The sequence below is a fragment of the Saccopteryx leptura genome, chromosome 1 (assembly GCF_036850995.1).
Source record: "Saccopteryx leptura isolate mSacLep1 chromosome 1, mSacLep1_pri_phased_curated, whole genome shotgun sequence".
Taxonomy (NCBI): domain Eukaryota; kingdom Metazoa; phylum Chordata; class Mammalia; order Chiroptera; family Emballonuridae; genus Saccopteryx; species Saccopteryx leptura.
Genome location: NC_089503.1, coordinates 385,598,335 through 385,626,084, shown reverse-complemented (window position 1 = coordinate 385,626,084; position 27,750 = coordinate 385,598,335). Strand labels below are relative to the sequence as shown.

General features: G+C 62.4%; 1 protein-coding gene across 2 annotated transcripts in view; it reads right to left on the bottom strand.

Moving 5' to 3' along the window:
- Positions 1-27,750, bottom strand: part of GRM4 (glutamate metabotropic receptor 4) — a 140,088-nt gene that overhangs the window by 28,537 nt on the left and 83,801 nt on the right. For both annotated transcript variants that reach the window (XM_066359617.1, XM_066359618.1), the window contains 3 exons: positions 15,465-15,600; positions 11,371-11,525; positions 9,091-9,231 (listed from right to left, as the gene is read on the bottom strand). In XM_066359617.1, the coding sequence (XP_066215714.1) occupies positions 9,091-9,231; positions 11,371-11,525; positions 15,465-15,600 (432 nt within the window). The remainder of the gene's footprint in view (positions 1-9,090; positions 9,232-11,370; positions 11,526-15,464; positions 15,601-27,750) is intronic.

Sequence of the window (27,750 nt, the reverse complement as noted above, 5' to 3'; positions counted from 1 at the left end):
GGTGTCGGTCCCTCCCTGGTGCTCTGTGAGGGTGTCCCCCCTCCCTGGTGCTCTGTGAGGGTGTCGGTCCCTCCCTGGTGCTCTGTGAGGGTGTCCCCCCTCCCTGGTGCTCTGTGAGGGTGTCCCCCCTCCCTGGTGCTCTGTGAGGGTGTCGGTCACTCCCCCTCCCTGGTGCTCTGTGAGGGTGTCGGTCGCTCCCCCTCCCTGGTGCTCTGTGAGGGTGTCGGTCCCTCCCTGGTGCTCTGTGAGGGTGTCGGTCGCCCCCCCTCCCTGGTGCTCTGTGAGGGTGTCGGTCACTCCCCCTCCCTGGTGCTCTGTGAGGTTGTCCCCCCTCCCTGGTGCTCTGTGAGGGTGTCGGTCACTCCCCCTCCCTGGTGCTCTGTGAGGGTGTCGGTCCCTCCCTGGTGCTCTGTGAGGGTGTCGGTCCCTCCCTGGTGCTCTGTGAGGGTGTCGGTCCCTCCCTGGTGCTCTGTGAGGGTGTCGGTCCCTCCCTGGTGCTCTGTGAGGGTGTCCCCCCTCCCTGGTGCTCTGTGAGGGTGTCCCCCCTCCCTGGTGCTCTGTGAGGGTGTCCCCCCTCCCTGGTGCTCTGTGAGGGTGTCGGTCGCTCCCCCTCCCTGGTGCTCTGTGAGGGTGTCGGTCCCTCCCCCTCCCTGGTGCTCTGTGAGGTTGTCCCCCCTCCCTGGTGCTCTGTGAGGGTGTCGGTCACTCCCCCTCCCTGGTGCTCTGTGAGGGTGTCGGTCCCTCCCTGGTGCTCTGTGAGGGTGTCGGTCCCTCCCTGGTGCTCTGTGAGGGTGTCGGTCGCTCCCCCTCCCTGGTGCTCTGTGAGGGTGTCCCCCCTCCCTGGTGCTCTGTGAGGGTGTCGGTCACTCCCCCTCCCTGGTGCTCTGTGAGGGTGTCCCCCCTCCCTGGTGCTCTGTGAGGGTGTCGGTCACTCCCCCTCCCTGGTGCTCTGTGAGGGTGTCGGTCCCTCCCTGGTGCTCTGTGAGGGTGTCGGTCCCTCCCTGGTGCTCTGTGAGGGTGTCGGTCGCTCCCCCTCCCTGGTGCTCTGTGAGGGTGTCGGTCACTCCCCCTCCCTGGTGCTCTGTGAGGGTGTCCCCCCTCCCTGGTGCTCTGTGAGGGTGTCGGTCACTCCCCCTCCCTGGTGCTCTGTGAGGGTGTCGGTCCCTCCCTGGTGCTCTGTGAGGGTGTCGGTCCCTCCCTGGTGCTCTGTGAGGGTGTCGGTCGCTCCCCCTCCCTGGTGCTCTGTGAGGGTGTCGGTCACTCCCCCTCCCTGGTGCTCTGTGAGGTTGTCCCCCCTCCCTGGTGCTCTGTGAGGGTGTCGGTCCCTCCCTGGTGCTCTGTGAGGGTGTCGGTCCCTCCCTGGTGCTCTGTGAGGGTGTCGGTCGCTCCCCCTCCCTGGTGCTCTGTGAGGGTGTCGGTCACTCCCCCTCCCTGGTGCTCTGTGAGGGTGTCGGTCCCTCCCTGGTGCTCTGTGAGGGTGTCGGTCCCTCCCTGGTGCTCTGTGAGGGTGTCGGTCGCTCCCCCTCCCTGGTGCTCTGTGAGGGTGTCGGTCACTCCCCCTCCCTGGTGCTCTGTGAGGTTGTCCCCCCTCCCTGGTGCTCTGTGAGGGTGTCGGTCACTCCCCCTCCCTGGTGCTCTGTGAGGGTGTCGGTCACTCCCCCTCCCTGGTGCTCTGTGAGGGTGTCGGTCACCCCCCCTCCCTGGTGCTCTGTGAGGGTGTTGGTCACCCCCCCGCCCTGGTGCTCTGTGAGGGTGTCGGTCACCCCCCCTCCCTGGTGCTCTGTGAGGGTGTCCCCCCCGCCCTGGTGCTCTGTGAGGGTGTCCCCCCTCCCTGGTGCTCTGTGAGGGTGTCCCCCTTCCCTGGTGCTCTCTTCTCCCAGGCGCCCGGGAAGCAGCTGCCGCTCAGCCCTGTGCTGGCTCCTCTCACCCCCTCCCCTTGACATTCCAGTGTCCAGAGTCAGTCCTCGGACTTCTAACTACACTTATTCTCTGGTGCTCCCAGCCAGCCCCGTCCGTGCGGACAGCTCCCCAAATTATACAGCCGTCTGGGCCCAACGCCCCGCAACCCCAGCTCCCTTGCCACACACCCCAAGGACAGCCCGCAGGCCTCTCACTGTCCACTAAACTCCTGATGTCCCCTCTCCCAGCCTGCCTCCACCCCGTCTCCGTGTGGGGCCCTGGAGTCACCCTCGATTTTCTGCCCTCTTGCTCTCCCCGCAAATGCTTCAGCAAGCTCGGCAACCGCGCTGCAGAACGTGTAAAGACCTGACCTCTTCTGGCCACCTCCACGGCCACAGCCCCTGCCCCAGGCCCCCAGGCCCTCCCCACTTGGCTACACTACCGGCCGCCTCCCGGGCCTCCCATGCTACCTGCACCCGTCTCCTCTCCGGGCGGCAGCCAGAGTGAGCCTGTGAGAACACACATCAGACCACGTCGGCCCTCCTTCAAACCCCGCAACGGCCTTGTCTCAGGCATGCAGAAGACTAAATCCTCAAAACTGCCCACATGATCTGTGCCCCTCACCCCCTATCCCTACCTCATCTACCTGTTGCTCTCTGCTTCAAATGCACGGGCCTCCTCACTGCTCCCCAACCTGACAGAGATGAGCCAACCTCAGGGCCTTTGCACAAGCTGTGTTTTCTCCTGGCGTGCCCTTTCCCAGGTCTCCACACGCCTCGCTCTCTCGCTGCCTTGAGGTCTTTGCGCAAGTACCACCTTCTCCATGAGGACTTCTGACTTCCTGATTTTAAAGAGCAACACGGCTAGTCTCCCAGCACTCTCAGTTTCCTCCAGGGGGCCCTCCTGAATCCGCTGTCTCTGGTCTTACTGTGAGGTCTCCCTGGAGGGCCCCCCACACACACTCTTAACTATGATATTAAAAGTACCCCCTGCCTGCAAGGTCATATTGTCTCCTGCCTGTAGGGGGAGCTACCGGGGCAGGTCTGGCCCCTCCCCAGAGCCCAGCACAGGATTGGGCACATAGTCAGCCTCTTAGTCAACGCTGGTTGGGCAAGTGAGAAGCAGCCCGAAGGAACGGGCCCAGGATCCCTCTGGCCAGCGTCTGGCTGTTGAGTCCACGTGAGTCCCTCTAATGGGTGACACAGCCTGGCACACAGGAGGTCATTCCAAATGTCGGTCTTCCTCCCTTTCCCCAGGAAGGGGGCTTCCTCGGGGTTCCTTTGGGAATGTGGGGCTGGGAAGAGCCGTGGAAGCCAGGAGAGCCCTGGGGCTAGGGCCGCAGCTGGCCCACGGCGAAACCTCCCTGGTGCCAGGCGACCTGGACTCAGATCTCAGCCCGGCTCCTTATCACCTTGTGCCCTCGGACAAGGATTGAACTTCTCTATGCCTCGGTTTTCTCATCTGTAAAATGGGTTGCTTAAGGATTATATACAAAGCCCCAGGACAGAGCTTGATAAGTAATAAATGCTATGTACACACTGGCTGCTGTTGTTGTTGCTGTCAGCGGGGGCCAGGTGGTCCGCGGCTGCCAGCACATGCCCAGCGGCCACGCAGGCCCCCCCTCCAGAGTCTCCGGCCCTCAGGAGCAGCAAGCAGTAAATTTCCCCCCATTTCTCCATAAACCGGCCCTTCCTCCGCTCCGCCATCACCTGGCTGGCAGTGCTGTCAGAAAGACGGATGTCACATCTGCCCTGTTTACGGCTTTAATTCCCAAACCCTGCTCTGTAAGCACCTGGGAAAGAGGCGGGGCGGGGGGCAGGTGCCACCCTCCCACGGGCCTCGACAGCTGCAGCGATGCCCGCTCAGTGACCCCGTCTCGCGCAGGTGTGGGTGATCCACGAGCCAGCTGTAAGTGCTCCCTGCAAATCACCTCCGTCCCTTCTCCAGGAAACCGTGACAGAAGCAGTCTGCTGGGGACAGGGCTCCGGGAGGGGGGCTGGGGACTCTGGAGGTGAAGTGACCTGCCCGAGGCCACACAGTCAGGAAGCGGCCGCAGCAGGACTCACGCCCAAGTCTGCCGGACTCTCACAGCTGCCCGTTTGAGAACGAGTGGGTGCCCCCCCGCGCCCCCCCCCCCCGTACCGCCGTGAGACACGCCAACCCCAGCTCCAACTGCCGGCATCTGCCAGCCTGTGGACACTTCCTCTGGTCACCGCCAGGTCATCGCCGGGCACCCGGGGGGCTGGGCTGCTGGGGAATTACCACCCTCGGGGAGCGCTCCCCGTGGTGGGCAGGACTGGGGTCTGCATCCCTCCCTCGCACCTGCCCCTCGAGTGGGATGCTCCTCTCTGTCCCCAGAGCCCCAGGGCAGAAAAGTTCCAGCTGTTCGGAGCCAACCTGGCCTGGTCTCACACCCTTTATGGCCGCCTTCCTCCGCTACCAGGGTGTCCTGGGGTCCCCTCCCGAATAAACTGCTTGCTCTCAAACCTTTGTCTTGGAGGGAACTGAGGTGAAGACAGACCTGAAGGATGGATCCAGTCTTCCCAAGTGTAACACCCCACGGGCCACCTGCAAGTGCTCCCCACCCTCTCAGACGGCCACTAGGACCATCTCCGACCCGGGCACGCAGGCTGGCACTTGTTCACCGGGAGATCTTGGGCAGAGCAGGCAGGGCCTGTGGACTGACGCAGGCAGAGACCGACTGCTAGGACTGAGGGCGCCAGAGTGGACTAATCCGTGACCAGCAGGGCGGACGGGGCAGGCATCCTGAGCAGGGGCGTGGGGGGACCCAGACTCTGAGACACAGCGGGGCGGTGGAGAACACAGAGCTGGCTCAGGGCGAGAGAGAGGGGCCCAGCAGAGGGCAGGGGAGGTAGCAGGGGCCCGGGCTGGGCACCCGCTCTGAAGCCGGGCTTGCCTGGGGGGAGACTCCAGCCCTGCTGAGTCTCCGGTGCCCTGAGATTCCCCCGCTTTGTGCCTCCTCTTCTGTAAACGGGCACAACACCTGCGGCAGTCTGTCCCGCCCACCGTCAGAATCAAGGATCCTGAAACCAACGGCATCGCTGCACCGGCAGACTTGGGCCGTTGAATCACCCGACCGCCCATAAATCCCATCTCCCTCCCTCACTCGCTCTGTCAACGACAACAAGCATTTCATCAGTGCCTCTCATAAGCATCATTTTTCAGCCAGCCTCTTCCCACGCTTTATCTCCAACCCTCGCAATAGCCCATTGAGATAGGAGTTATCTCCCTTGTTCTACAAACTTCGGAGACTCAGAGGGGTTAAAGAACTTGTACAAAGTCACACAGCAGGGAGGAGGCGGAGTCAGATCCAGACCTGGGGGTGAGTTCTTCCCCTGCCCGTCTCTTCCAGAGGCCCAGTCCAGAGCCGGCCCCTCCATGGGTGTCACTCTGGCCCTCCTGGGCAAAGACGTTCTCCTCCCAAGGGACCAGCCCAAACCAGGGCAGGGCCATGGGAAGCCAGAGCTGCCTCCCGCTCTCCCTGGGTGGGTCTCCGGCACCACAGACATGCCCAGCAGCTCCTCCACCTCTCACCTCACCCAGAGAGGGACAGGCGCACGGCACCTGACCTGGGGCCAGACACAGACTCTCACCAGCTGCTGCCCAGGCTTCAGGTGCAGCCACAAGGACCCAGGTTCGCTGTGGGGAGCGGCCTCCCACTCCTCCCCACGACCCCGTGTTCCTTCCGGTTTCTGCTCCTCCGCTCGGGCCGCCCCTCCTGCTGGGGTGCACGCTGCCCTGCCTCCCCTCACGCTCCTCTCCCTCTCCGCCGCCCACACTGTGCTGCACAGGAGAACCACCTATAGGGTACTTTTTTTTTGCAAACCCCGAAGCCCAGGATGCCTCCAGTCCCCATTCAATCAGAATGTCTGGGGGTGGCAGTCAGGCATCAGTAGTTTTGAAAGGTCCCCAAGTGATTCAGTGTGAACAAGGTTTGGGAACCACTGCTCCCACTTCAGGTTCTCAGTCCTAAACACACATAAAAATCACCTGGGGAGCTTTAAAATCCACCGCAGCCCCGGTCCCACCCCTGGGGTCCTGTGTGGCGGGTCCGGGGGTGGAGCCCTGGAAGCCAAGCGTTTCACAGCCCCCAGGTGGCTCTCACGCACAGCCAGGCTGGGGAGCTGCCGTTTCCCAGTTCAGACACAGTGCCTCCCTTCACACCCTCTCGCTTGTCCCGAGACACCCTCTGGGCTGGCTTCCCACCAACCCCGTTTCTCAGATGAGAAGGCAAAGGCCCGAAGAGGCCGCAGAGCTTGCCTCCGGCTCACAGGGGAGCGCGGCACTCTTCTGGACCCTGCTCTGCCCGCCGTGCCCGAACGCCTCCCTGAGGGGCTATTAGAAGGTTGTCCCGGCCCTGGCCGGTTGGCTCAGTGGTAGAGCGCCGGCCTGGCGTGCGGGGGATCTGGGTTCAATTCCCGGCCAGGGCACACAGGAGAAACGCCCATTTGCTTCTCCACCCCCCCCCTTCCTCTCTGTCTCTCTCTTCCCCTCCCGCAGCCAAGGCTCCATTGGAGAAAAGATGGCCCGGGTGCTGGGGATGGCTCCTTGGCCTCTGCCCCAGGCGCTAGAGTGGCTCTGGTCGCAGCAGAGCAACGCCCCGGAGGGGCAGAGCATCACCCCCTGGTGGGCAGAGCGTCGCCCCTGGTGGGCGTGCCGGGTGGATCCCAGTCGGGCACATGCAGGAGTCTGACTGTCTCTCCCCGTTTCCAGCTTCAGAAAAATACAAAAAAAAAAAAAGAAGAAGGTTGTCCCTCCCCTGGGCTCACCAGCCCCGCTGGGGAGTATTCGTGAATCCCAACCTGAGGACCGAGGCTGGACAGAGCCCGCCTGGACGGACCAGGGCCTCCTGCCTGCCGGCTTGACCTCGACCACGAGGAGGCTCCAGGCGCCCCTCGCCCTTGGCAAGCTAGAGCAGTTGCCCCTCTTACCCCACTTCCAGTCTCCCTGTCTCTGTCCCCAAGCCACATCTCAAACTTGCCATCCCCACCTAGGCACGTTTGAGAATAAGTTGGGACGCTTTCAAGAATTATGAAAAAAAAGGAAAACTAAGCAGAAGGCACAGTCACCCTGTCCATGTGGGCTCAGCCTCCCACGCACAGACACGCTTGGACTTCTTGCACCTCTGCTGTGTTTACTGCCTGATGGAGGCATGTGCTGTGCAGCCTTGAGCTAGGTGCTTGGCCTCTCTGATTCTCCATATCCTCCTCTACAATATGAGGGTCATAAAAGGCCCTAGAGTTACTGTAGGGAGAAATGAGAGGAAGTTTTTAAAGTGTCTGGAACAGACTGACCGGCGGTTGGCACAGTGGATAAACTGTTGACCCAGAAAGCTGAGGTCGCCGGTTCGAAGCCCCAAGGTCACGGATTTGAGCACATGGGTATATATTATACAATCCTAAAAGCTCACGAGCTGGAACCCAAAGGTCACTGGCATGAAAAGTCCAAGGTTGCTGCCTTGAGCAAGGGGTCACTGGGTTGGCCCCGGGTCAAGGCACATACGAGAAGCTCAATGTACAACTAAAATGAAAGCAACTACGAGTTGATGCTTCTCACCCTCTCTCTCCCTTCCTCCCTCTCTCTCTCTCTCTCTCTCTCTCGCTCTCTTTTTCTCTCTCTCAAGAAATAAAAATAAAAAATAAATAAAATGTCCGGAACATAGCAGACGCACAATAAACAGCAGTGTTTATGGTTAGTAGCTCACTTAGGAACACAAATACAGACACACACACCCCTTCTCCCTTAGACATATTGACTCATGCACATACAATCACACACACAAGTGTGCGAGCGCACACACTGCCACCTGCACCCACATGGGAACCTGCCCGGCCCCTAGGGGACAGTTCTAAGTGTCCACATTCCCACAGAGGGCAGCATGCTCCCCACCTGCCCACTCACCTCATCGTGCCCCCTCCTCCCCTGGCACTGATGGACCAGCCCACTGCCAAAGACTCGTGCAGCATGTCCCTGTGGCCCGTTCAGTGGCCCCTTGGTCACCTGGCCCTCTGCCCGGGCTGCACCGGTCAGTCCAGGAGGATATAAGAGGACGTCCAGCATCCTCTCACAGTCACATCTCAGACTGAGGGTCATCCAGACCAGGTCCCGCTGCAGAGCTGCCCGGGCCAAGAGCCCATAGGGACCCACATCCAAACCATGAGGGCAACCTTGGCAGGCCGAGGGCCCAGAGCTCAGACCTGGGTTCCAATCCCACTCTACTGCCTTGCATCTGTGAAACTGGGGTCCTCTATTACCTTCCCTGAGACTGCTTTTCTGTTGGTAAAATGGACCCCTTTCCTGTGCTCCCGTGGCCCATTCCCTGTCCTTTCGGACACTCTGCTCAAATGTCACTTTTGCAGGGAGGCTATCCTCTCCCTTATCTGTTTGATTTGTTTCTACTGCACATTTTCATCTGTCATACTCTATATTTACTTACTGACCTTGTTTATTGTTGATCTCCCTGTTAGGCTAGGAAACTCCAAGAGATTTTTGGCTCTTGTTCACTGTTCTTATCTACCGTGCTTTGAACAGGGGCCAGGCGCATCCTGGGTGTTTGTTGAGTGACTTATGGCATTGAGAGGGGCTAGAGATGACTTCTGTAATGTGCTTAGATTTGCCAGCGTTGGGACTCAATGCAGGGCAGCTGGGTTCAGTTCAGTTCTGTGGGCTCCAGATGAACCCCAAGGTGGCCACAGGCTCCACAGCGCCTCTGCCGAGAACGAGGAGCCCTTCCCCTACTCAACAGCGTCATGGATGGCTTGTCATTGAGAGAACACGAGAATACACCGGTTTCTACGACCCTAAGCCCTCCAGGAGTCTTGGGTCTAACCTTAACTTGGTCTGGGCCCCTGTCCCTCGAGCCCCCAACTCCGCCCACAGGCGCCAGCCCACCTCCCCACCCAGTCCCCTGGGCCCCCTGTGGTATCTGCCACCTTATTCCACACTCTCAGCCTCTCTCCTCCACAGCCCCGCCCCCTGGGGGGGAACCCATCCTGGCCCCGCCCCCTGAGGGGGAACCCATCCAGCCCCGCCCCCTGGGAAACTCATCTTGGCCCAGCCCCCCTGGGGAGATCCATTCTGGCCCCACCCTCTGTGGGGGCATCCTGGCCCTGCCCCCTAAGGCCTTGGTCCTGGGCTGGACCCAGGTACCGACCCAGCGCGCATGCTCACTGGTGCACTTCTTGACGTGGCTGCCCTTCTTGAGCGCGTGGCGGCTCAGCTTGCAATGGAAGTTGTCTTCCCAGAACTCGGCAAACCAGATGTTGCGCCGGTTGTTGTCCAGGGTGCGGCTAGAGAAGTAGCGGTCAAAGCCTGGCAGGGAACACCCAGGGCGTCAGGGCCTCATGAACCCCCTTCACCTGTCCCAGGGCCTTGCTGCTCTCCCTCGAGGGTAGAGATGACCCAGGCAGAGGGAGGGGCGGAGGGAGGGACAGAGGGACGGACGGACGGAGGGAGGGACAGAGGGACGGACGGAGGGAGAGAGGGGCAGGCACATCCTCTGATTCAAGGCCCACGTGGAAAACACCAAACGTGTAGCATTTCATTTCATGCAAAATGAAAAGAGCTGTATGCAGTCCCAAGGGGAGCATGTGTAATCTCACAACTGTTGCCTTTATGGAGGAGAAGTACGATTAGGGTGTTTCCGTCGCCTTTTTTACTACCGAGATGCTAATATCAGGCCTCTCTGAGAAGGAGCCAAGAGAAGCTGGGGGAGGGGCCAGTTCTGAAATCTGGACGCACCTGAGCTCTCTCGGGTTCTGAAGAGCAGCCTGAACCAGAGAGGGGAGGGATGACCCCGGTCACACTGCCAGAGCGGGAACCTGGTCTACTCCTCTCAAGTCTGCAACCTGCCACCACTGACAGATGCAGCCTTCTCCTCTCTCTGCTCCTGGGAACTCGCCCACTCTGCCCTAAGCCCAGGAAACCCTGTCCTGGGGAGGGGGGGGGGCAGGACGGCGGATGCACAATGCCCTCTCCTCGCCACCCCGTGCCCCTTCCCACGGTTGACTCAGCTGCTCGGGACGGGCCTGAAGGCCTGAGAGCTCGGGGGGGCCCACACCCGGTGGTGAGCTTCCTGTCTACTGCGGCAGGGTCCACGGGAAGGCTCAGCCTCTCCCGGTCAGAGCTGCAGGAGCAAAGCTGGCGCTTTTGGCGGATGGACCCAGAGCGAGGCTCCCCCACCACGGCACCTACTGACACGTTGGGCCCCATCATCCCGTTTGTTGGAGGGCTGTCCTGTGCACGGCAGGCTGTTGAACAGCCCCGGCCTCTGTCCACGAGACGCCAGCAGCATCACTCCCCAACTGTGACAACCAAACACATCTCCAGACACTGCCAGGTGTCCCTTCAGGTTCAAAAGCACCCTCACATGACACTCGCTGCTCTCAGGGCTTCTCTAACGTCCAGAGAGAAAGGGGGACTCGTCAGGCAAGTTCTGGGTTCAAATCCCAGCTCTGCCACAGAATGGCCACTATATGTCACTCCGATGTATTCACCTACTAACTATGGATAAAAGTGTCTCCCATGGTGTCTGGGAAGGCTAACCGAGCTCTTTCTCAGGGGCCTGGCATGTGTATGTGCCACCAGCCAGGGTTATTATTATTTTGTGTTTATTGTGGCTTGAGGCTGGCAGGGGTAGCGTGGGAACAGCTGCCTGTGCTCTCTCTGCCTCGGGGTGAATAGAGGACACCGCTGGGTGACCTTGAGCGAGTCCCTCCCCCGCTCGGGCCTCGGTCTCTAGGAAAGTTTGGTGGAGTCACTTGTACGTAAGCCTTTCCATCAAATGGAGCGAGAGCAGGAGAGAAGGCCCTGGGAGGCCGCCGCCCCCACGGCGAGGACAGTGAGGTCCCTGGCCGACCACCGGGCTGTTCACGGGAACTTCACGCCTCACTCGCAGCAAGGTCCCAGCCAGAGAGACTGCTCCTGCCCGGGGTGACCGTGGGATCTGTCTCAACAGGGAGGCTCAGCAGGGCAGGCCCAAGCCCTGTGCCACCCAGGGCCTGCCAGCCCCGGGCAGGCTCCACAGGGAGATCTCGGCCCCTGCTCGGCAGCCTCCTGCAGCCCGCCGGCCGCTCCTGGCCTCTCAGCAGAGGAGCCCCTCCAGGCGGGGCGAGGGCCTCGTTCCAGGTGGCAGAGGGTGAGAATATACAGGGGTGAAGAAGCATCCTTGGTCATGAACCCCCTGTATGTGCCCCACGTCTCCCACACCCCAAAATACCCAAGAAGGGAGGAAGAAAAGTCCTGCCTCCGGATGTGCACCCTGCTGGGCTGAGTGTGACCAGAGGCTGGCCCAGCACCTCAGCAAGAAGGCAGGCGAGGAGGAGGAGGAGGAGGAGGAGGAGAGGGACAGGAAGGGGCGGGAGGGACGACAGGGAGGAACCGGGAAGGATGCGGCTGGCAGGGACTGTGGTGAGAGTGGAGGGACACGCCCCCCCAGCCTGCTCGGCCTACCTCGCACCGACATCCTCTTGGGGAGGATGGTGACAGCGCCCTCGGCCACCTCCTCCAGGTGCAGCACAGGTGCGATCTTGGAGCCCCAGCTGTCCGAGCCCATCCAGAAGAAGTGGCCTGTCTGGTTGGCCTTCCGGGCTGCCTGCAGCACGCGCCTGTGGGAACACACACCCGCCCGGCCCGGCCGTGTCTGTCCGTGCAGCAGCTCCCGCCCTGGCCACGCCTGCTCGTGGGCATTGGCTGACCCTCCCCTGGGCATACACCTGTCCCCCTCACGGCCCACGATGTCCCCCGTGCTACGCTTGCAGCCCTCGCCACTGACCCACGTGAGTCCCGGCCCACAGCTGCCCGAGCACCCCTGCTTGTCCCCCTCAGGCCCGTGGCTCCCTCTCCCCTGGCCCACACCTGCCCACAGGCCCACGGGTACCCCTCTCACCCATACCAGCCATGTAGCCCTTGCCCATGCCTGCCTACAGGCCCCGTGTGCTCCCCCAGCCCCCTTCCTGTCCCCTGGGGCCACATCAGTCCCTGCAAAGGCCACACCTGTTTCCCTAGGCCTGTATCTGCCCCATGTCTGACCCAGGCTTCCAGAATTCCACCTGCCTGACCCCTTTCCTCTCAGGTTCAACCCACCCTCGCCCTAAAGCCACACCCACGTCGCCTGACCCCTTCTCACATTTCCACGCGCACACACACATGTGCATACATGCATGCTCACACACACATGCACACGCACATGCCATGTGCAATCACACACACCTCTCTGCACTTGCTGCTCCCCGCCAGCTGTGCCCTCTCACCCCACCTCCTTCGGTGCCAAAGCCCCCCACCCCTCCGGGATGTGCTCGCCCCTACTCTGGCAGTGGCCCTAATCAAGTCAGGGACCCTCGAGCCCAGCACAGGGCTGAGACCCCAGGAGGCGCTCAATCCGTGCTTAACAGATGCAGGAACTCAGTGGCCACTCAAAGACATCTTTGAGGAGGAGGATGAAAACAGGGAGGGCTGGGAGGGATTCCCCCAATCCAACTCCTCCCACTGGAGCACAGAGGGGGCAAGCAACTTGTTCAAAATCACACAGCAAGGGAGAGGCCAGGATATTAGAAACTAGCCAGGCCCCTCCCATGCTGAGAGCCAGGACATGACCTCAGGGCTTGGGGGGCCTGGGGGGCCTGTATAGAAAGTGACCCACTGGGAAGGACAGCCAGGGGCTGCCAGGGAGAAACCCGTGTCCAGGCCCCAGGGCCCATACCTCCCCTCCTTTCATCTCCTGACTCTTGGCATTTCAAGACCCCCACACTGGCGGCTGCCCCCGCCCCGGGGCACGCTCCCTACAGGTGCAGCTGCTCTCAGAACCCACACCCCCAGCCCCGTTAACACCTGCTCGCATCCTGCCCGCCAGCAGTGACCAAGCTTCTGTCCCTGCAGAGTCAGCCTGGGTTTATTTGCATTTCTGTTTGCTTCTAGAAATGCACGTGGATTTCCAGAGATGCCCCCACCTCCCACCACGCTTCCTGCAGCCACGGGAGTCGGTCTGAGGCCCTCCCCCTCCCCTAGGGGCCTCTTCTCGGGGACACAGGCCACAGCACCTTCTTCGGCCCCTGCCGGCTCAGGGCCCGTGGGAGCTGAGCGGGAAGCCTGTAGTGGGGGCACATCTGGGTGGGGGGCGAGGCTGACCAGTGCTGGGGTGCGGGGGGGATGGGAGGCAGGAGAGCAGGGACTCGTGACTGAGGGGAGAGGAGCTCAGAAGGGGTGTCGTCCCCTCCACTGCTCCCCACCCCCACCGCCACCCCCAGAGCTGGCTGACCAGTAGGCAACAGGAAGCCCCAGAGCCCGCGTTAGGGACCTATAAGCATTGAGGGGGTCAGGAGCGATCTCTGAGCTCGGCTCAGAGGTATGAGATGGCCTCTGAGGACACCCCTGGCCCTTCGCTGCCCGAGTTACCTCCACTAGATCTGGTCCTTAGGCCCCTGAAGCCGAAATGATGCTCCAGAACTCCCCTCCATCCCTGGGGGACCCGCCATTTCCCTGGGGAATCTGCTTTCCTGTAGCTCCGGAATCCGCGATGGGCTCTTTACCAAGTGGGAGCAGTATTGGAAAGAGGGGGACCCAGAGAGGGGGCCGGTGGGTGCGGCTGGTAGCAGGGGAGGACTGCGGGCACAGCAGCTCGGGCAGTGACCCAAGGGCAAAGGGCGAGGCCCGGGGAGGACCCGTCTGCTGTCACACCTGCTGGCAGGCACAGGGACGTGTCTCCCCACCAGACTCTGAGTAGAGCCGGGTGCCCCTCAGGCTGGGGCCCCTGAGGACAGGGCCGTGTGCCCCCTCGGGCTGGGGCCCCTGAGGACAGGGCCGTGTGCCCCCTCGGGCTGGGGCCCCTGAGGACAGGGCCGTGTGCCCCTCAGGCTGGGGCCCCTGAGGACAGGGCTATGACCCCCCTCAGACTGAGTGCCCCTGAGGACAGGGCTGTGTCTCCCCTCAGACTGAGTGCCCCTGAGGACAGGGCTGTGTGCCCCTCGGGCTGGGGCCCCTGAGGACAGGGCCGTGTGCCCCTCGGGCTGGGGCCCCTGAGGACAGGGCCGTGTGCCCCTCGGGCTGGGGCCCCTGAGGACAGGGCCGTGTGCAACCTCAGGCTGGGGCCCCTGAGGACAGGGCCGTGTGCCCCTCAGGCTGGGGCCCCTGAGGACAGGGCCGTGTGCCCCCTCGGGCTGGGGCCTCTGGTGACAGGGCCGTGTGCCCCTCAGGCTGGGGCCCCTGAGGACAGGGCCGTGTGCCCCTCGGGCTGGGGCCCCTGAGGATAGGGCCGTGTGCCCCTCAGGCTGGGGCCCCTGAGGACAGGGCCGTGTGCCCCTCGGGCTGGGGCCCCTGAGGATAGGGCCGTGTGCCCCCTCGGGCTGGGGCCTCTGGTGACAGGGCCATGTGCCCCTCAGGCTGGGGCCCCTGAGGACAGGGCCGCGTTCCCCTCAGGCTGGGGCCTCTGGTGACAGGGCCGTGTGCCCCTCAGGCTGGGGCCCCTGAGGACAGGGCTGTGACCTCCCTCAGACTGAGTGCCCCTGAGGACAGGGCCGTGTGCCCCCTCAGGCTGGGGCCCCTGAGGACAGGGCTGTGACCTCCCTCAGACTGAGTGCCCCTGAGGACAGGGCCGTGTCTCCCCTCACACCAGGGAATCACAGAAGCCTGGCCCTGACATCCAGTCTCCGAGAGATGGTAACAAGGAAGAAGGCAGGAAGGAGGGAAGTAAGTTAGGAGAGTGGTTCAGGGGGCATCTTTCTTATTTATTTATCTTTTTACACAGTACAACCCCCTTCGGTGCTCACAGCCCACAGGTCAGGAGTCCGGGCAGTGGTTCGAGGCTGTAATTTACCCTGGCACGGGGACACTATGAGAGGCCCACAAAGAAGGGCCCACCGGGGGTCATCTTTTAAAGGCACTGAGCGCTGGACCCGTGACTCAGGCCCCGGAGGGCAGAGGAGCGGAGCTAAGCTGGCCCAGGGTTTCGGCACTGCACGGTCCTGGCACCCAGAGTCCACTTGTTCCCATTCTCCAGATTCAGAAACTGAGGCCCAGGAAGGGCCCACAGCGAGTGCGTCCCATGCCAGGACGAGAACCCCAGCCCACGCCTCTTCCCACTGCCCTGAGCTCGTCAAAGGAAAGAGGGAGGCGCTGAGAGGTGGCCACGATGCATGATGTGCCCACTGCACGCCAGACTGCCCGAAGCCCTTCGGACCAACCCCGCTTTCCACTTTCAAACCCTGTCAGGCAGACATGGGCTCCTTTCTCTCAGCAGAAGAGAGGCCCGGAGAAGTTGAAAACCTTGCCCGAGGTCCCAGAGCTCGTAGGAGAGCAGGGTCAGAACCCAGGTGCTCCTGTGCCACACCCGGGAGTCACCCCTCCACTGAAGTGCCCGCCTCCCGTCCCTGGCTGGTGGCGTGGATGCAGGGCACAGGGAGGGGGCACCCATCAGCACTAGCCTGTGGCCCTGCCTGAGCGGCCTCCCAGCCCCGCACTCTGGATCCCAGACCAGAGAGGTCAGACTTATCTAGGAAGGCCACCGGCAGGGATCCCTGGCCCCCCACGCCTGCCCTGCGGGCCCCCCTCACCTGATGTCATCCTCGTTGGCAAAGATGATGACCCCCCTGGCATTGGAGGTCTCCAGGAGGCGCCGGATGATCTTGTCAAACTCCCCCGGCTTGGGCTCCCGCGGTATCTTCACGGACTGGGCAATGCACACGCCCCCTGCGGGAAGGGGGCAGGTCAGCCTGGAGGGGCCGGGGGAGGCACTCTCCCCTTCCGCCCCAACACGCATGTGCGAGCACACACACACACACTCCCTCCCCGGAGAACAAAGCTGAAAGCTCTCCAAGGTCCCAACACTCACCAGCTGGGTGGCCCTGGACACGTCACTTAAGTTCTCTGTGCCTCAGTTTCCCCATCATAAAATAGGCTGCTGGCAAGAGGCAATGCAGCACCGTGTTTAGGAGCCAGTCCATCTGGGTTCAAATCTCGGCTCCGTTACTTACTGCTGTGTGACCTCAGGACGGTTACTGAACCTCTCTGTGCCTCAAATACATCAGCTGTAAAGTGAAGGTATAATAATACTCTCTACTTCATAGGGTTGGTTATAGAAAGCTGAGGTTAATGCATATAAATACAATAATATCTAGCACATAGTAAGTGCTTAGTGAGCACTGATTATCTTCATGTAACCACATAATAAGGTTGTTTTCAGAGAAGCGAATCAGAGAATGAGAGCAAATTGCCTACCCACACCCACACACACCTCCCGGGGTTCCTGTCCATGGCGGGCCCCTCGGGAAGAGCAGCGTGCGTGGCAGCTGCCCGGTGCCCGCACGTCCTGGGTGGTGCTGCCTACCCAGCTCGGTTAGCCTCCCGGTTTCCCCGGGTTATTTTCTGGGCACTCATGGGCCACAGGCTCTCTGGCTCCCACGCCGGCCAGGCAGGGTGCCCTGACACCTCAGCCCCCACCTCCCCCATCTTATTTGTGATCAGATTCCCAGCAGGGAACTCAAGAGAGCCTGGGAAGGCCATTCCAATGGCAGTGCCTCAGGGGGACTGACCAGAGGAGCTCTGACTGGGGTCAGGGGGTCTTTGGGAGCAACTCCTGTCACTCTGGCCCACTGCCTACCTGGCTGGGTCCTGGGACAGGGCACCCCGGGGCCAGCCTGCCTCTTGCTCACTTCTCTGCAAGCAGTCCAGTGCCAAGCCCACGGGAGCCACCAGGAGGCAGTCAACACACCGGAGCCGGAATCTCGCCCAGGCTGGCGGCTCACAGAAACCCTGGGCGCCTTCGCCCCCCATCCCGCCAGTTCCCAACCTCAGACGTCTCACCAGCGCCGGCGAGGTACGGCCGTCACTCGGTGCTTCAATCTCCCCGATGTCCTGGGACAGAAGCACCTGCAGCCTGCTATTTCCATCATCAACCGCACTTGACAGATGAGGAAACTGAGGCTCAGAGAACTGGCTTACCCAGAGCCACACGGTCCCCTGCCCTACTGGATATAGGGGCACACTCCTCTCCAGGGAATAAGACCCCCAGAGCCTCTGGTGGCAGTCAGGGCTCAGCTGATGGAAAAGCATGAGGATTATTCTTTTTTTTTTTTTTTTTTTGTATTTTTCTGAAGCTGGAAACGGGGAGAGACAGTCAGACAGACTCCCGCATGTGCCCGACCGGGATCCACCCGGCACGCCCACCGGGGGCGACGCTCTGCCCCTTCGGGGCGTCGCTCTGCCACGACCAGAGCCACTCTAGCGCCTGGGGCAGAGGCCAAGGAGCCATCCTCAGCGCCCGGGCCATCTTTGCTCCAATGGAGCCTTGGCTGCGGGAGGGGAAGAGAGAGACAGAGAGGAAGGAGGGGGGGGGTGGAGAAGCAAATGGGCGCTTCTCCTATGTGCCCTGGCCGGGAATCGAACCCGGGTCCCCCGCACGCCAGGCCAACGCTCTACCGCTGAGCCAACCGGCCAGGGCCCATGAGGATTATTCTTAATGAAGCTGACCCTTTATTGAGACCGTCACCCTCCTCTGAGTCCCACTCAAGGGTCTTGGTCCAGCTCTACCTCAAACAGGTGTCCCCGGTGGGGCCCAGCCAATGGCTCAAACCAGCTACCTCTGCTGGGGCCTCCAAGTAGCCTCCTGGTCAGGGGAAGGGAGCACCTGAGGCCTCTGCCCAGGCTCCTGCACCTCTGTGTCGAGGCCAGGGCTGCACAGGGGTTCACAGTGCCGGGGACACAACCCACCCCCAGCCCCATGGGGAAAGGTGCCAGCTCTACCCGAGAAGGGCTTTCCCCAGAGGCTGAGCTGCCAACCAGGGAAGGCTGCCCCTGAGCTGGGTCGCAAAGGAGGACGTGGGAGCAGCCGGGCGGGGCCATTCCAGGAAGAACACGGCGCGGAGAGGAGAAGGGGCTGCCCTGGGCCGGGCACCTGCTGCAGCTGGGGCCACACGACACTCTGACATCCCTGTCCCCGGGCGGGGCCATTCCAGGAAGAACACGGGGCGGAGAGGAGAAGGGGCTGCCCTGGGCCGGGCACCTGCTGCAGCTGGGGCCACACGACACTCTGACATCCCTGTCCCCAGGAAGTGGACCCCTCCTCCTCTGCAGCGGGCGAGGCAGCCGTGGCAGCAGCACCCTTACCCCCTGCCTCTTCCAGGCAGACCCAGTCTCCTAAGATACCCGGAGGACCCCAATATCCAGAGAAGAGCGTGATTACCGGGGAGGAGCTCACGGGGAAGGAGAGGAGAGAAGGAAGGGGTGTCCTTGGGCAGGATGGGGCCCCTGGAGTCTCGGGCCACAGGGAGAGAGCCAAGGGGACCCCGTCCGCTGCCCAGAGAGCTGGCCGTGTGCTCGCCGCGGCTGGGCAGACACTCGGCTCCAGCTAAACCCTCCATATGGTAGCTTTCCAGCTAGAGAGTGGGCCAATTGCAACATTTCTCCCCCAGCTGGGGAAACAGATGGACAGGACCAGGAAGCTGGACGAGCCAGAGGGTGAGCCACCTGGCTGCGGGAGGGACGGGGCCCATGGGCAGGGGTTGAGCCACCTGGCTGCAGGAGGGACGGGGCCCAGGGGCAGGGGTTGAGCCACCGGGCTGCAGGAGGGACGGGCCCAGGGGCAGAGGGTGAGCCACCTGGCTGCGGGGGGGGGGGGGGGGGGGGACGGGGCCCAGGGCCAGAGGGTGAGCCACCTGGCTGCGGGAGGGGCGGGGCCCAGGGGCAGGGGGTGAGCCACCTGGCTGCGGGAGGGACGGGCCCAGGGGCAGAGGGTGAGCCACCTGGCTGCGGGAGGGACGGGGCCCAGGGGCAGGGGGTGAGCCACCTGGCTGCAGGAGGGACGGGCCCAGGGGCAGGGGGTGAGCCACCTGGCTGCGGGAGGGACGGGCCCAGGGGCAGGGGGTGAGCCACCTGGCTGCGGGAGGGACGGGCCCAGGGGCAGGGGTTGAGCCACCTGGCTGTGGGAGGGGCGGGGCCCAGGGGCAGGGGGTGAGCCACCTGGCTGCGGGAGGGACGGGGCCCAGGGGCAGAGGGTGAGCCACCTGGCTGCGGGAGGGGGCGGGGCCCAGGGGCAGGGGGTGAGCCACCTGGCTGCGGGAGGGACGGGCCCAGGGGCAGGGGGTGAGCCACCTGGCTGCGGGAGGGACGGGACCCAGGGGCAGGGGGTGAGCCACCTGGCTGCGGGAGGGACGGGCCCAGGGGCAGGGGTTGAGCCACCGGGCTGCAGGAGGGACGGACCCATGGGCAGAGGGTGAGCCACCGGGCTGCAGGAGGGACGGACCCATGGGCAGAGGGTGAGCCACCTGGCTGCAGGAGGGACGGGGCCCAGGGGCAGGGGGTGCGGGAGGGACGGGGCCTGGGGCAGAGGGGAGGAGGCGGGGATGGGAGTTCTCCGTTCTCCAGCGGGGAGACACTGGTAGGTTAAGGAAATCTCCCTGGGCCACCCCGCCTAACGCCCGGGGCATATCCAGCATGCTTTGCTGTGCTGGTGAAGGAAGAGTTAGGTGACCATAGATAGCTCTGTCCGCTAGAATGAAAGGGAGAGCGTGGTACGAGCCGGAGTGATACTCTTATACCCACAGGAGGAGGGGGAACGGGGGGGGGGGTTATGCAGAGCTCAGCGACACCCGTGACCATTACGGAGCACCTGACCCACACTGAACATCACGTGACCCACGCTGAACATCACGTGACCCACGCTGAACACGACTCTGCAGATGTTACGTTACATTCACCTGAGGTCGGCATCATCAGCACAGCTCTAACAGATAGATGGGGAAATTGAGGCACAGAGAGGTTAAGTGTCTTCCCCAAGGTCACACAGCAGACAGGCAGGGGCAGAGCGGTGATTGACCCACAGGCCACTGTCTCCCTGAGCCCCCTCCCCCCCTTCAGCCCGTCCACTGTGTCACATGCGAAGGGGTTGGGGTATAGAGTCAAGGGGACACCCAGGGCCCGTGAGCACAGCCATGTCTGGCCACAGCACCTGACCTGGGGTAAGGACCACTGTGGCCACTGCCCCCAGGGTGGGAAACCAAGTGACAGTGGGGCCCCTCTGCATTGCTGGCCAACTATCTGCATGGCTGCTTAGGACACCCCCGAGCAGGGCGTCTGAGGCTGGCTCAGCAGGGTCACCCCTGGGGTGACACAAGCCCCCCAGTACAGCGTCGGCCTCCACTGGCCTCCTGGCCCCCTCCATAGCCAGGGAGGGCTGGCATGGCCTGGGAAGGACCAGCATGTACGGGGCGCCCACTGCAGGCTTGGCACTCGATAGATCTTCACACACCCGGGGGGTGTGGGGGACAGGTGCCAGCAGCCCCATCCTACAGATGAGGAAACTGAGGCTCAGGGGAGCTAAGTCACCTGACAGCTCACACAGATGGTCAGCGGGACTGCAGTCGGGTCTGCGCCCAGAGTCTCTCGGGCAGAGAAAGGGAAGGTCTGGGTCACTGGGTCCCTATTGGCCCCCCGTCTCCCGCAGCCCGTCCCACCCCAGAAAAAAACCCGTGTCACACAGCAAGCCCGCCAGCCCTCCTGCGCCAGCCCCTGCAGCTGCAGGTCCATCGCCCCGGGGACCGTGGCTAACCCTCCCCTGGGACACCCTCTTCACACCCCTCCACCAAGAAAGGGCACTTCTTCACGCCCTGTTCTCTCATTGGATAAAATAAGAATGCATGAGTCCACCACGCTGAGAGGAAATATGATCAAATCAAACCCACTCCCTGTCTCCAGGCGGAGGCTGGAACCCTGAAACGTCCCCGGCTCCAAGCCCAGGGTCAGAAGGAAGGAGCGCCATGGAGTCTGGGGTTCCCCATTGCTCCCTAGGCCCTCCTGGGTCCCCCTTGGCAAGCCCCTTGTCCTCCACGCCAGCCGCCCCGCTCCCTGGCCAGCACCCGAAGGCCTCGTGCCAGCTGCAAGCTGCCGCTCACCAAACAAGTGCCTCTGCCTGCAGGGCAAGGGGCAGGAAGCCACAGCCACTTGCCAAGACTATCTGAGCACATGGAGGTGGCAGGGACCTCAGAGACCTCCTGGCCCCAGCTGGACTCGGAGTGAGGAGACTGGAGCCAGAGACGGGCAGTGCTTTCCCCGGGGGCACACAGTAGCTGGGGCCGAGCCCACTCCTGGCAAGGCTCTGACCACTGCACCGGGCGGGTTAGAGTCCAGGCCAGCCCTGACTGCTTCCCACTTGCTCGCTCCTTCGTAAACAGAGCCCCCAGGACTGAACCCCCACAGCGAGGCGGAGCATCCTGTACCTGCCTGAGCCCCGCCAGCCCACTCCCCACCCCAGCTCCCTGACTCCCACCCCAGCCCGGCAGGGAGAGCCCACCTGCCCCCCACCCCGCCACTGCGGCGGCCCCGAGCCTGCCCTGGCTCCGCACCTCGGTCTTGTCCTGGGCCCCACCCCCTTCGAGTCTGCCTCTGCTACAAGGAATCCGGACAGTCTGGCTCAGCAGTGCCATTCGAAGGCTCTGGAGACCGTGCGGACACGTCCCACGGAACTGAGGACCTGCTGAGCGGCCGCAAGCCAGCGCGCCCCCTTCCACACTCAGGGACACTCGCACGGGTGCGAGGACGTGTGTGCAAGGATGGGCTCACTGCAGTACCGTGCCAGGTGGCAAAATAAAAAAAGGGAACAGCCCAGATACTTTACAACAAAAGAACAGTGACCTGCGGTGCGAATATTACGTAGTTTAGAGTAATGAGACCGCTCCCCTCAGAACAGCACGACAAAACCCTGAAAACGAAGCTGATGGGACAGCAAGCTGCAGTGGGATCTGCCCCATTTCTGTAGCATTAAAGACCACACACATTGAGCCTGACCAGGCAGTGGCGCAGTGTGGATAGAGCAGCGGCCTGGGATGCAGAAGACCCAGGCTCGAAACCCCAAGGTCGCCGGCTTGAGCGCGGGGTCGCTGGATTGAGCGTGGGATCATAGACATGACCCCATTGTCTCTGGCTTGAGCCCAAAGGTCACTGGCTTGAAGCCCAAAGTCGCTGGCTTGAACCCAAGACTGCTAGCTTGAGCAAGGGGTCACTCACTATGCTGAAGCCCCCCAGTCAAGGCACATATGAGAAAGCAATCAATGAACAACTAAGGGGCCACAACGAAGAATTGATGCCTCTCATCTCTCTCCCTTCCTGTCTCTCTCTCCAAAGACCACACATGTTAAGACTTTTCACACATGTTGAGAACACACACACATATACAAGCAAAAGCTCCGTGGAGGCAGGAGATGCTGCCTGCTGGCTTCGTTGCAATGTCCCCAACACCTGGAACAGTGCCTGGCACAGACGAGGCTCTCAGGAAATGCTTGCCGAGTGACCGAACAAGGACACGAAGGGATCCCATCACCCTCAGAGTCGTGGTCACCTCAAGAAAAGGAAGACTAGGGCCCCACAGGGGCGAGGTGATGGATAGGGGAGTCCAAGCAATCCACATTTTATTTCTTCACAAGGTAATCAGAAGCCAACATGGCAGAATGTCACTGCTTGGTAAATGTGAACCTCAGGACCCAGGCCAGACAGACTCTCCAACATGAGTGACAGTAAAGGTGCTCCGGTCGTGACATCTGATGGAGAACACACCAGGCCAACACCCGAACCTCCCTTTGTCCACCCGTGAAATGGCGTCACGTGGCCACTCCCGGCCCAGTGATGTCCGAAATACCCTGGAGGTGGGGGCTGGGAAACCCACCTGGGGCTGCCCTTCTCCTGTCAGCCAGCTGGCTCCTGAAATCCTACCTTCCCCTAAGAAGGGCTCTGACCTGGCCAGCCCTTCCCGGTGCAAGTGAGAGCCCTGCACACACACACACACACACACACACAGCCCTTCCCGGTGCGAGCTAGAACCCTGCACACACACACACACACAGCCCTTCCCGGTGCGAGCTAGAACCCTGCACACACACACACACACAGCCCTTCCCGGTGCGAGCTAGAACCCTGCACACACACACACACACAGCCCTTCCCGGTGCGAGCTAGAACCCTGCACACACACACACACACACACACAGCCCTTCCCGGTGCGAGCTAGAACCCTGCACACACACACACACACAGCCCTTCCCGGTGCGAGCTAGAACCCTGCACACACACACACACACACACACACACACACACACCAGGCTCCACACACCTGTCCTGGCTTCAGTGTGACAGAAAGACTCCACTACTGGAAACTGATGCCGGTTTCCTGTTGTATTTGCGGTTTCTGCGCCCTTTCCATTTGCGGTCTGGTGACCTTTCCCGCGTTCTCCGGGTCCAGCGGAGGTGTCTGCGTCAGAGTCTGCCCCCGCCCACCGCCCACACTCCCCACAGCCGGACTGGGCCTGTGTGTTCGTCCGGTGGTCCGTCCACTCATACATGCGAGAAGTGACCTGCTCAGTTGATCCTGGCACAATTGATCCTTAAGAAACAAGAGCAAGTAAGGCCCCTTCCTGGGGAGCTCAGAGTCTAGTTGGAGAAGCAAACCAGGAGTCAGCCCCCAGGAGAAGCTCCCACCGGCGGGAGCACACCTCGGCCAGGAAAGGCCCCGCGGTTGCCCGGCCCGCTGCACGCTTCCCCAGACACCGCTCAGTCAACCGCACGCCCTGCCTCCAGGTGCCACCCCGACCTCTTCCACGTGGAGTCAACACACACCCCCTGAGCACCCACTGTGGCAGCGGTGAGGGCAGAGTCCTGCTCTCTTCCCCCTCGGCCTCATCCTGGGGCAGGAGGGGTGGAGCCCTTCCCGGAGTCCCCGCAGAGGAGCAAACGAGCAGGGCAAGGTGAAAGAGGGAGGCTGAGGCTGCAGCCCTCGCTCTGCCCGGTCTCCTCCCTGGCACAGGGAGGTTCTGCCAGGCCACGCAGCTGAGGACACAGAGATAGATGTGGCCTCTGCTCGGACTTTTCTCTAGGAGCTGCCACCCTGCCTCAGAGCCAGGGATTGAAAACACTCTGGGGCCCTGGCCGGCGGCTCAGCAGAGAGCGTCGGCCCTCTGTATAGACATCCCAGGTTTGATTCCCAGTCAGGGGCACACAAGAGAAGCGACCATCTGCTTCTCTCCCCCTCCCTCTCCTCCTTCTCTCTCTCCTCCCCTCCCTCATGCAGCCAGTTGGCTCAGTTCATTTGAGCGTGGCCCCAGTAGATGAGGATAGCTCAGCTGGAGTGCATTAGCCTCAGGCACTAAAAATAGCTTGGTACTTAAGCATCAGCCCCAGATGGGGTTGCTGGGCCCAACTGAGGTGCAGGAGGGAGTCTGTCTCACTATCTCCCCTTCTCACCGAAAACAATAAATAAAGAAATACAAAGAAAACACTTTGGACTTGTAAGCCCCACCCTCAGTGAGGGCTCACTCCTGAAATGACCTCTTCCTTCCGCCCTCCACTGCCTGGACTGTCCACACCTGGCCCCCTCCATCAGCATGGGCGATGCAGGGAGCTTGTTTGAGGGCTGGCTCTCAGAAACCGGCAGGCACGCAGGCGCATATGCGGAGGGAGTCAGCAGCCGCCTTTCAGCCCACAGGTGTCTCCCTCATGCCCCATGGACTCAGGTTTACACACAGTGTGATCATGGCACCTGTGCTTAGCTTCCGTCTCATCCCAGCACCTCCCTGTCCCCGCTGGGTGGCTCTCCCTATCTAAATAACTCCTCCCCACCGTCCTGCCAGGCCACCCCCTCCAAACAGCCCCCCTGGATCTCCTGCCTTCATGGCCCCACCCTGGTGTCCTGGGAAGGCAGGAGAAAAAGACCTCCTACAGGGGCAGCCTGCTTCTGCTGATGCCCGTCCCATGTTGGGGGCAGCCAGGGGCCGGGCTCACCCCCCCCTCCCCCAGACTTGGGCAGCCCTCTAGCTCCTCTCCTGGCCTCTCCCACTCCTCCCTTCCCTTCCTTCTCTCACTCGCCAGGACACCAGCCCTTGCCAGCCCCAAGGCAAGGTGTACTTGGGCCTTGCCCAGGAAGAAGGTAAATGAGCAGCCCGCAGGCAGTGGGTCGGCCCAGGTGACCGAGACAGGGCACCCCATTCGCGACTCCCCGGGGCATTGGCGCCCACCCCCCCTCGCTCCAGAGCCCAGGGCGCTGGGGTCACCTCCTGCCACCCCGGCCGGCCGCTCACCGGCCCGAGCAGCCCCCCCAGGCCCTGGGCTCCAGGCGGGAGAGGAAACATTCTCCCCCAGAGCGTGTGCAGGCGGGCACTGCTGGGCCTGTCCTCTTACAGTCCGAGCAAGCAGCCTCTTAAATGTAAAAAGGGGAGAAAAACAATGAAAAGACAAATTCTAGGAAGTCAAGTGGAAAAATCTACATTACAGCAAAATGTGAAGGCAGCAAATTGGAATGTGGAGAGAAAAGGGGGAGTTACACAACCCAAAGGGGTTCCCCCCGGCTTCCTGCAGAGGGGCAGCGGAGTGGGGGGGCAGGAGCGAGGGGCTGGGAGTCACTCTGGACTGATGGCGTCACGTGCGCACACACACACATGTGTGAATGCACACGCACACACATGTGCACCCACATGCACACTCACACCAACACACGTGCTCGCGCGGCCCTTCCCTCCTTCCTCCCACTCCAAAACCTCCTCCCCAGATCTGCACTCAGCAAAGGGAGCTACGTAGAGGGGCTGATGACTCATAAGGTGAGACTTTTGTTTTCGACTGGGAGCCTTTACCTGAATACACGGAGCTCTGTGGCAGGTTCTGGGCAGCAGAGCTCGGGCCAGAGGGGTGTTAGAGGCCGGGAAGGGGCCCAGGCCCTGACCTGAGGCCACCGCAGGGTGAGCAGGACGGTGCCGGACAGTGAGGGGGCGGAGCCAGGCGCTAGGGGGCGGGGCTCCACAGAGACGAGGGGGCGGGGCTCCACAGAGACGAGGGGGGGGCCTTCTGCTCCTGTCCCTGCCCCCCACTCCCCTCCACCCAGGCTCCTCTCCAGCCTCTCTCTAAAGCATGATCTACCTGACACACAGCTCCCTGCCTCAGCGGCTGTGTGTGTGTGTGTGTGTGTGTGTGCGCGCGCGCGTGTGCACGCGTGTGCACGCGAGACTCAGGCCTGCAACACCCAACCTCACCGCGTCCCCACGGGAATTCACCATCCTACCCCGTCTGTGCCCAGCTGCCTTGCCGAGGCAGCTTCCTCAGCCAGAGGGTCCCGGGGCTGGTTGGGGACCCTTTGGCGCCTCCGTGCAGCCCCTCCCTCGCCGGGCCGGGGTTATCTCCTTAGCATCTGTCTCTCCGCTTGGGTCCTGGCGGAACCCAGCACCCACGCTGCGCCGGCTTCCCGGACGAACGAGCCGCGGAGTGCCCGCTGGCAGGGACGGGAGGTGGGGTGGCAGGAGCTGCGAGCAGGCGCACGGTGCGGGCGGGGTGTCGGCAGGAATCCGTGCAGGCACCTGCACCTGCTCCAGCCCTCCCACCTCCTCTGGGAGCCTCCCTGACCCCCCTCTGCCCACTGTGACCTTCCCTCTGTGGCACCACCTGGTCCCGCTGAGTGCCCAGATACCTATACTCACACACACACACACTGGGCACCCACTTTGCACTTGGCACCTACTTCGTGCCAGGTTCTCAGCTACAAAGAATCCGCCCATGGTGTCTGGCCTGGCAGGACCCGCCCGTGAGCTCTGCGCACACGCGTGGGCTGGGCGTCACGGACACCTACCTGGACACCCCTCTCGGTCCCGCCTGCTCTTGGGAATCTACTTCTCCATCTAGATGCAAATCCCTCACTATGAGCACTCAGAAAATACACAGGCGGACAGCTGCGCCAGCTGGCGTGGCCCTGGGGTCCAGTGCCGGGACACAGCGAAGCCCATGGACCAAGTGCCGGCAGTGGCCCCGGAGGGGAGACTGTCACCCTGGTCTCCCACCTGGCAGTGTCTCCCTAATGCACTCCACCAAAGGGCTGTGCAGAGCACGACTATCATACCTGTGTACGGCTTCCCAGCCCTCCAGCCCAAGGCAGAGGACGGTGGCCCCACCACTTCCTGGCTGTGTGACTTTAGACAAGTTATTAAGCCCCTCTGAATATCAGGTTTTTCATCTGCAGATTGAGAAAGAACTTCAACTCCATCACACGAAGTTGGAGGCAGGCTGAAAATAGGATGGTGTTTGTGACGGGCTGGGCCTGCCTGTCGAGCCGGCACCTTTGAGGGGGGTGGGCGAGGCCTGGTGGGGCGGGGGCTGCCTAGGCAGGAGGGCAGGAGCTGGAAGGATGGAGACCTCGTCACCCAGACCGCGTCAGGACCCAGGGTTGGTGAGGTCCGTATTGTTCCGGGGACGAGCAGCACCAGGCTAAACCAGAGCTGTCGCCAGGGACAGGGTTCTGGCAGAACCCCGGCCCATAGCTTGGAGGTCCAGGGGTCATTCACATCCTTTCTTTCCTGAACAATCTCAGCACGCCCCTCCGCCCCCCCCCCCCCACAAACACACAGACACACACACAGCGTTACAAATTACAGTCACGTACCAAATACCACGTCAACCTCGATCTCAGTCACAAGCGCTCACAGGGAGGCCCACGCCCCACGCCAGCCCACACACACACCCAGGCCCTCCTGCAGCCCCACCCCCCAGCCAGACTCAGGCGCTGACACAGCCCCCACAGTCCCTTAGCCACACACGCTCACACAGAAACCACAGAGCTTCACACAACCTCACTCATCCTACCCGGCCTCCCCGCCACGCCCGGCACACAGCCACAGACCTGGGCACGCTGGCTCACAAGCCGTGTGCCCACACCTCCCGGGACACACCTGGCACCACAAATACCTCCCCTTTGCTCCTGGCACAGCAGCAGCCTGGCCTGGCCGGGGAGCACCACCGTGGAGCGGGCTAGGGACCGGACGGAGACACACCGCACCTGTCCGCCGACAGCGACTGGCCCTGTCTCTCCTCTGAAACCCTCTC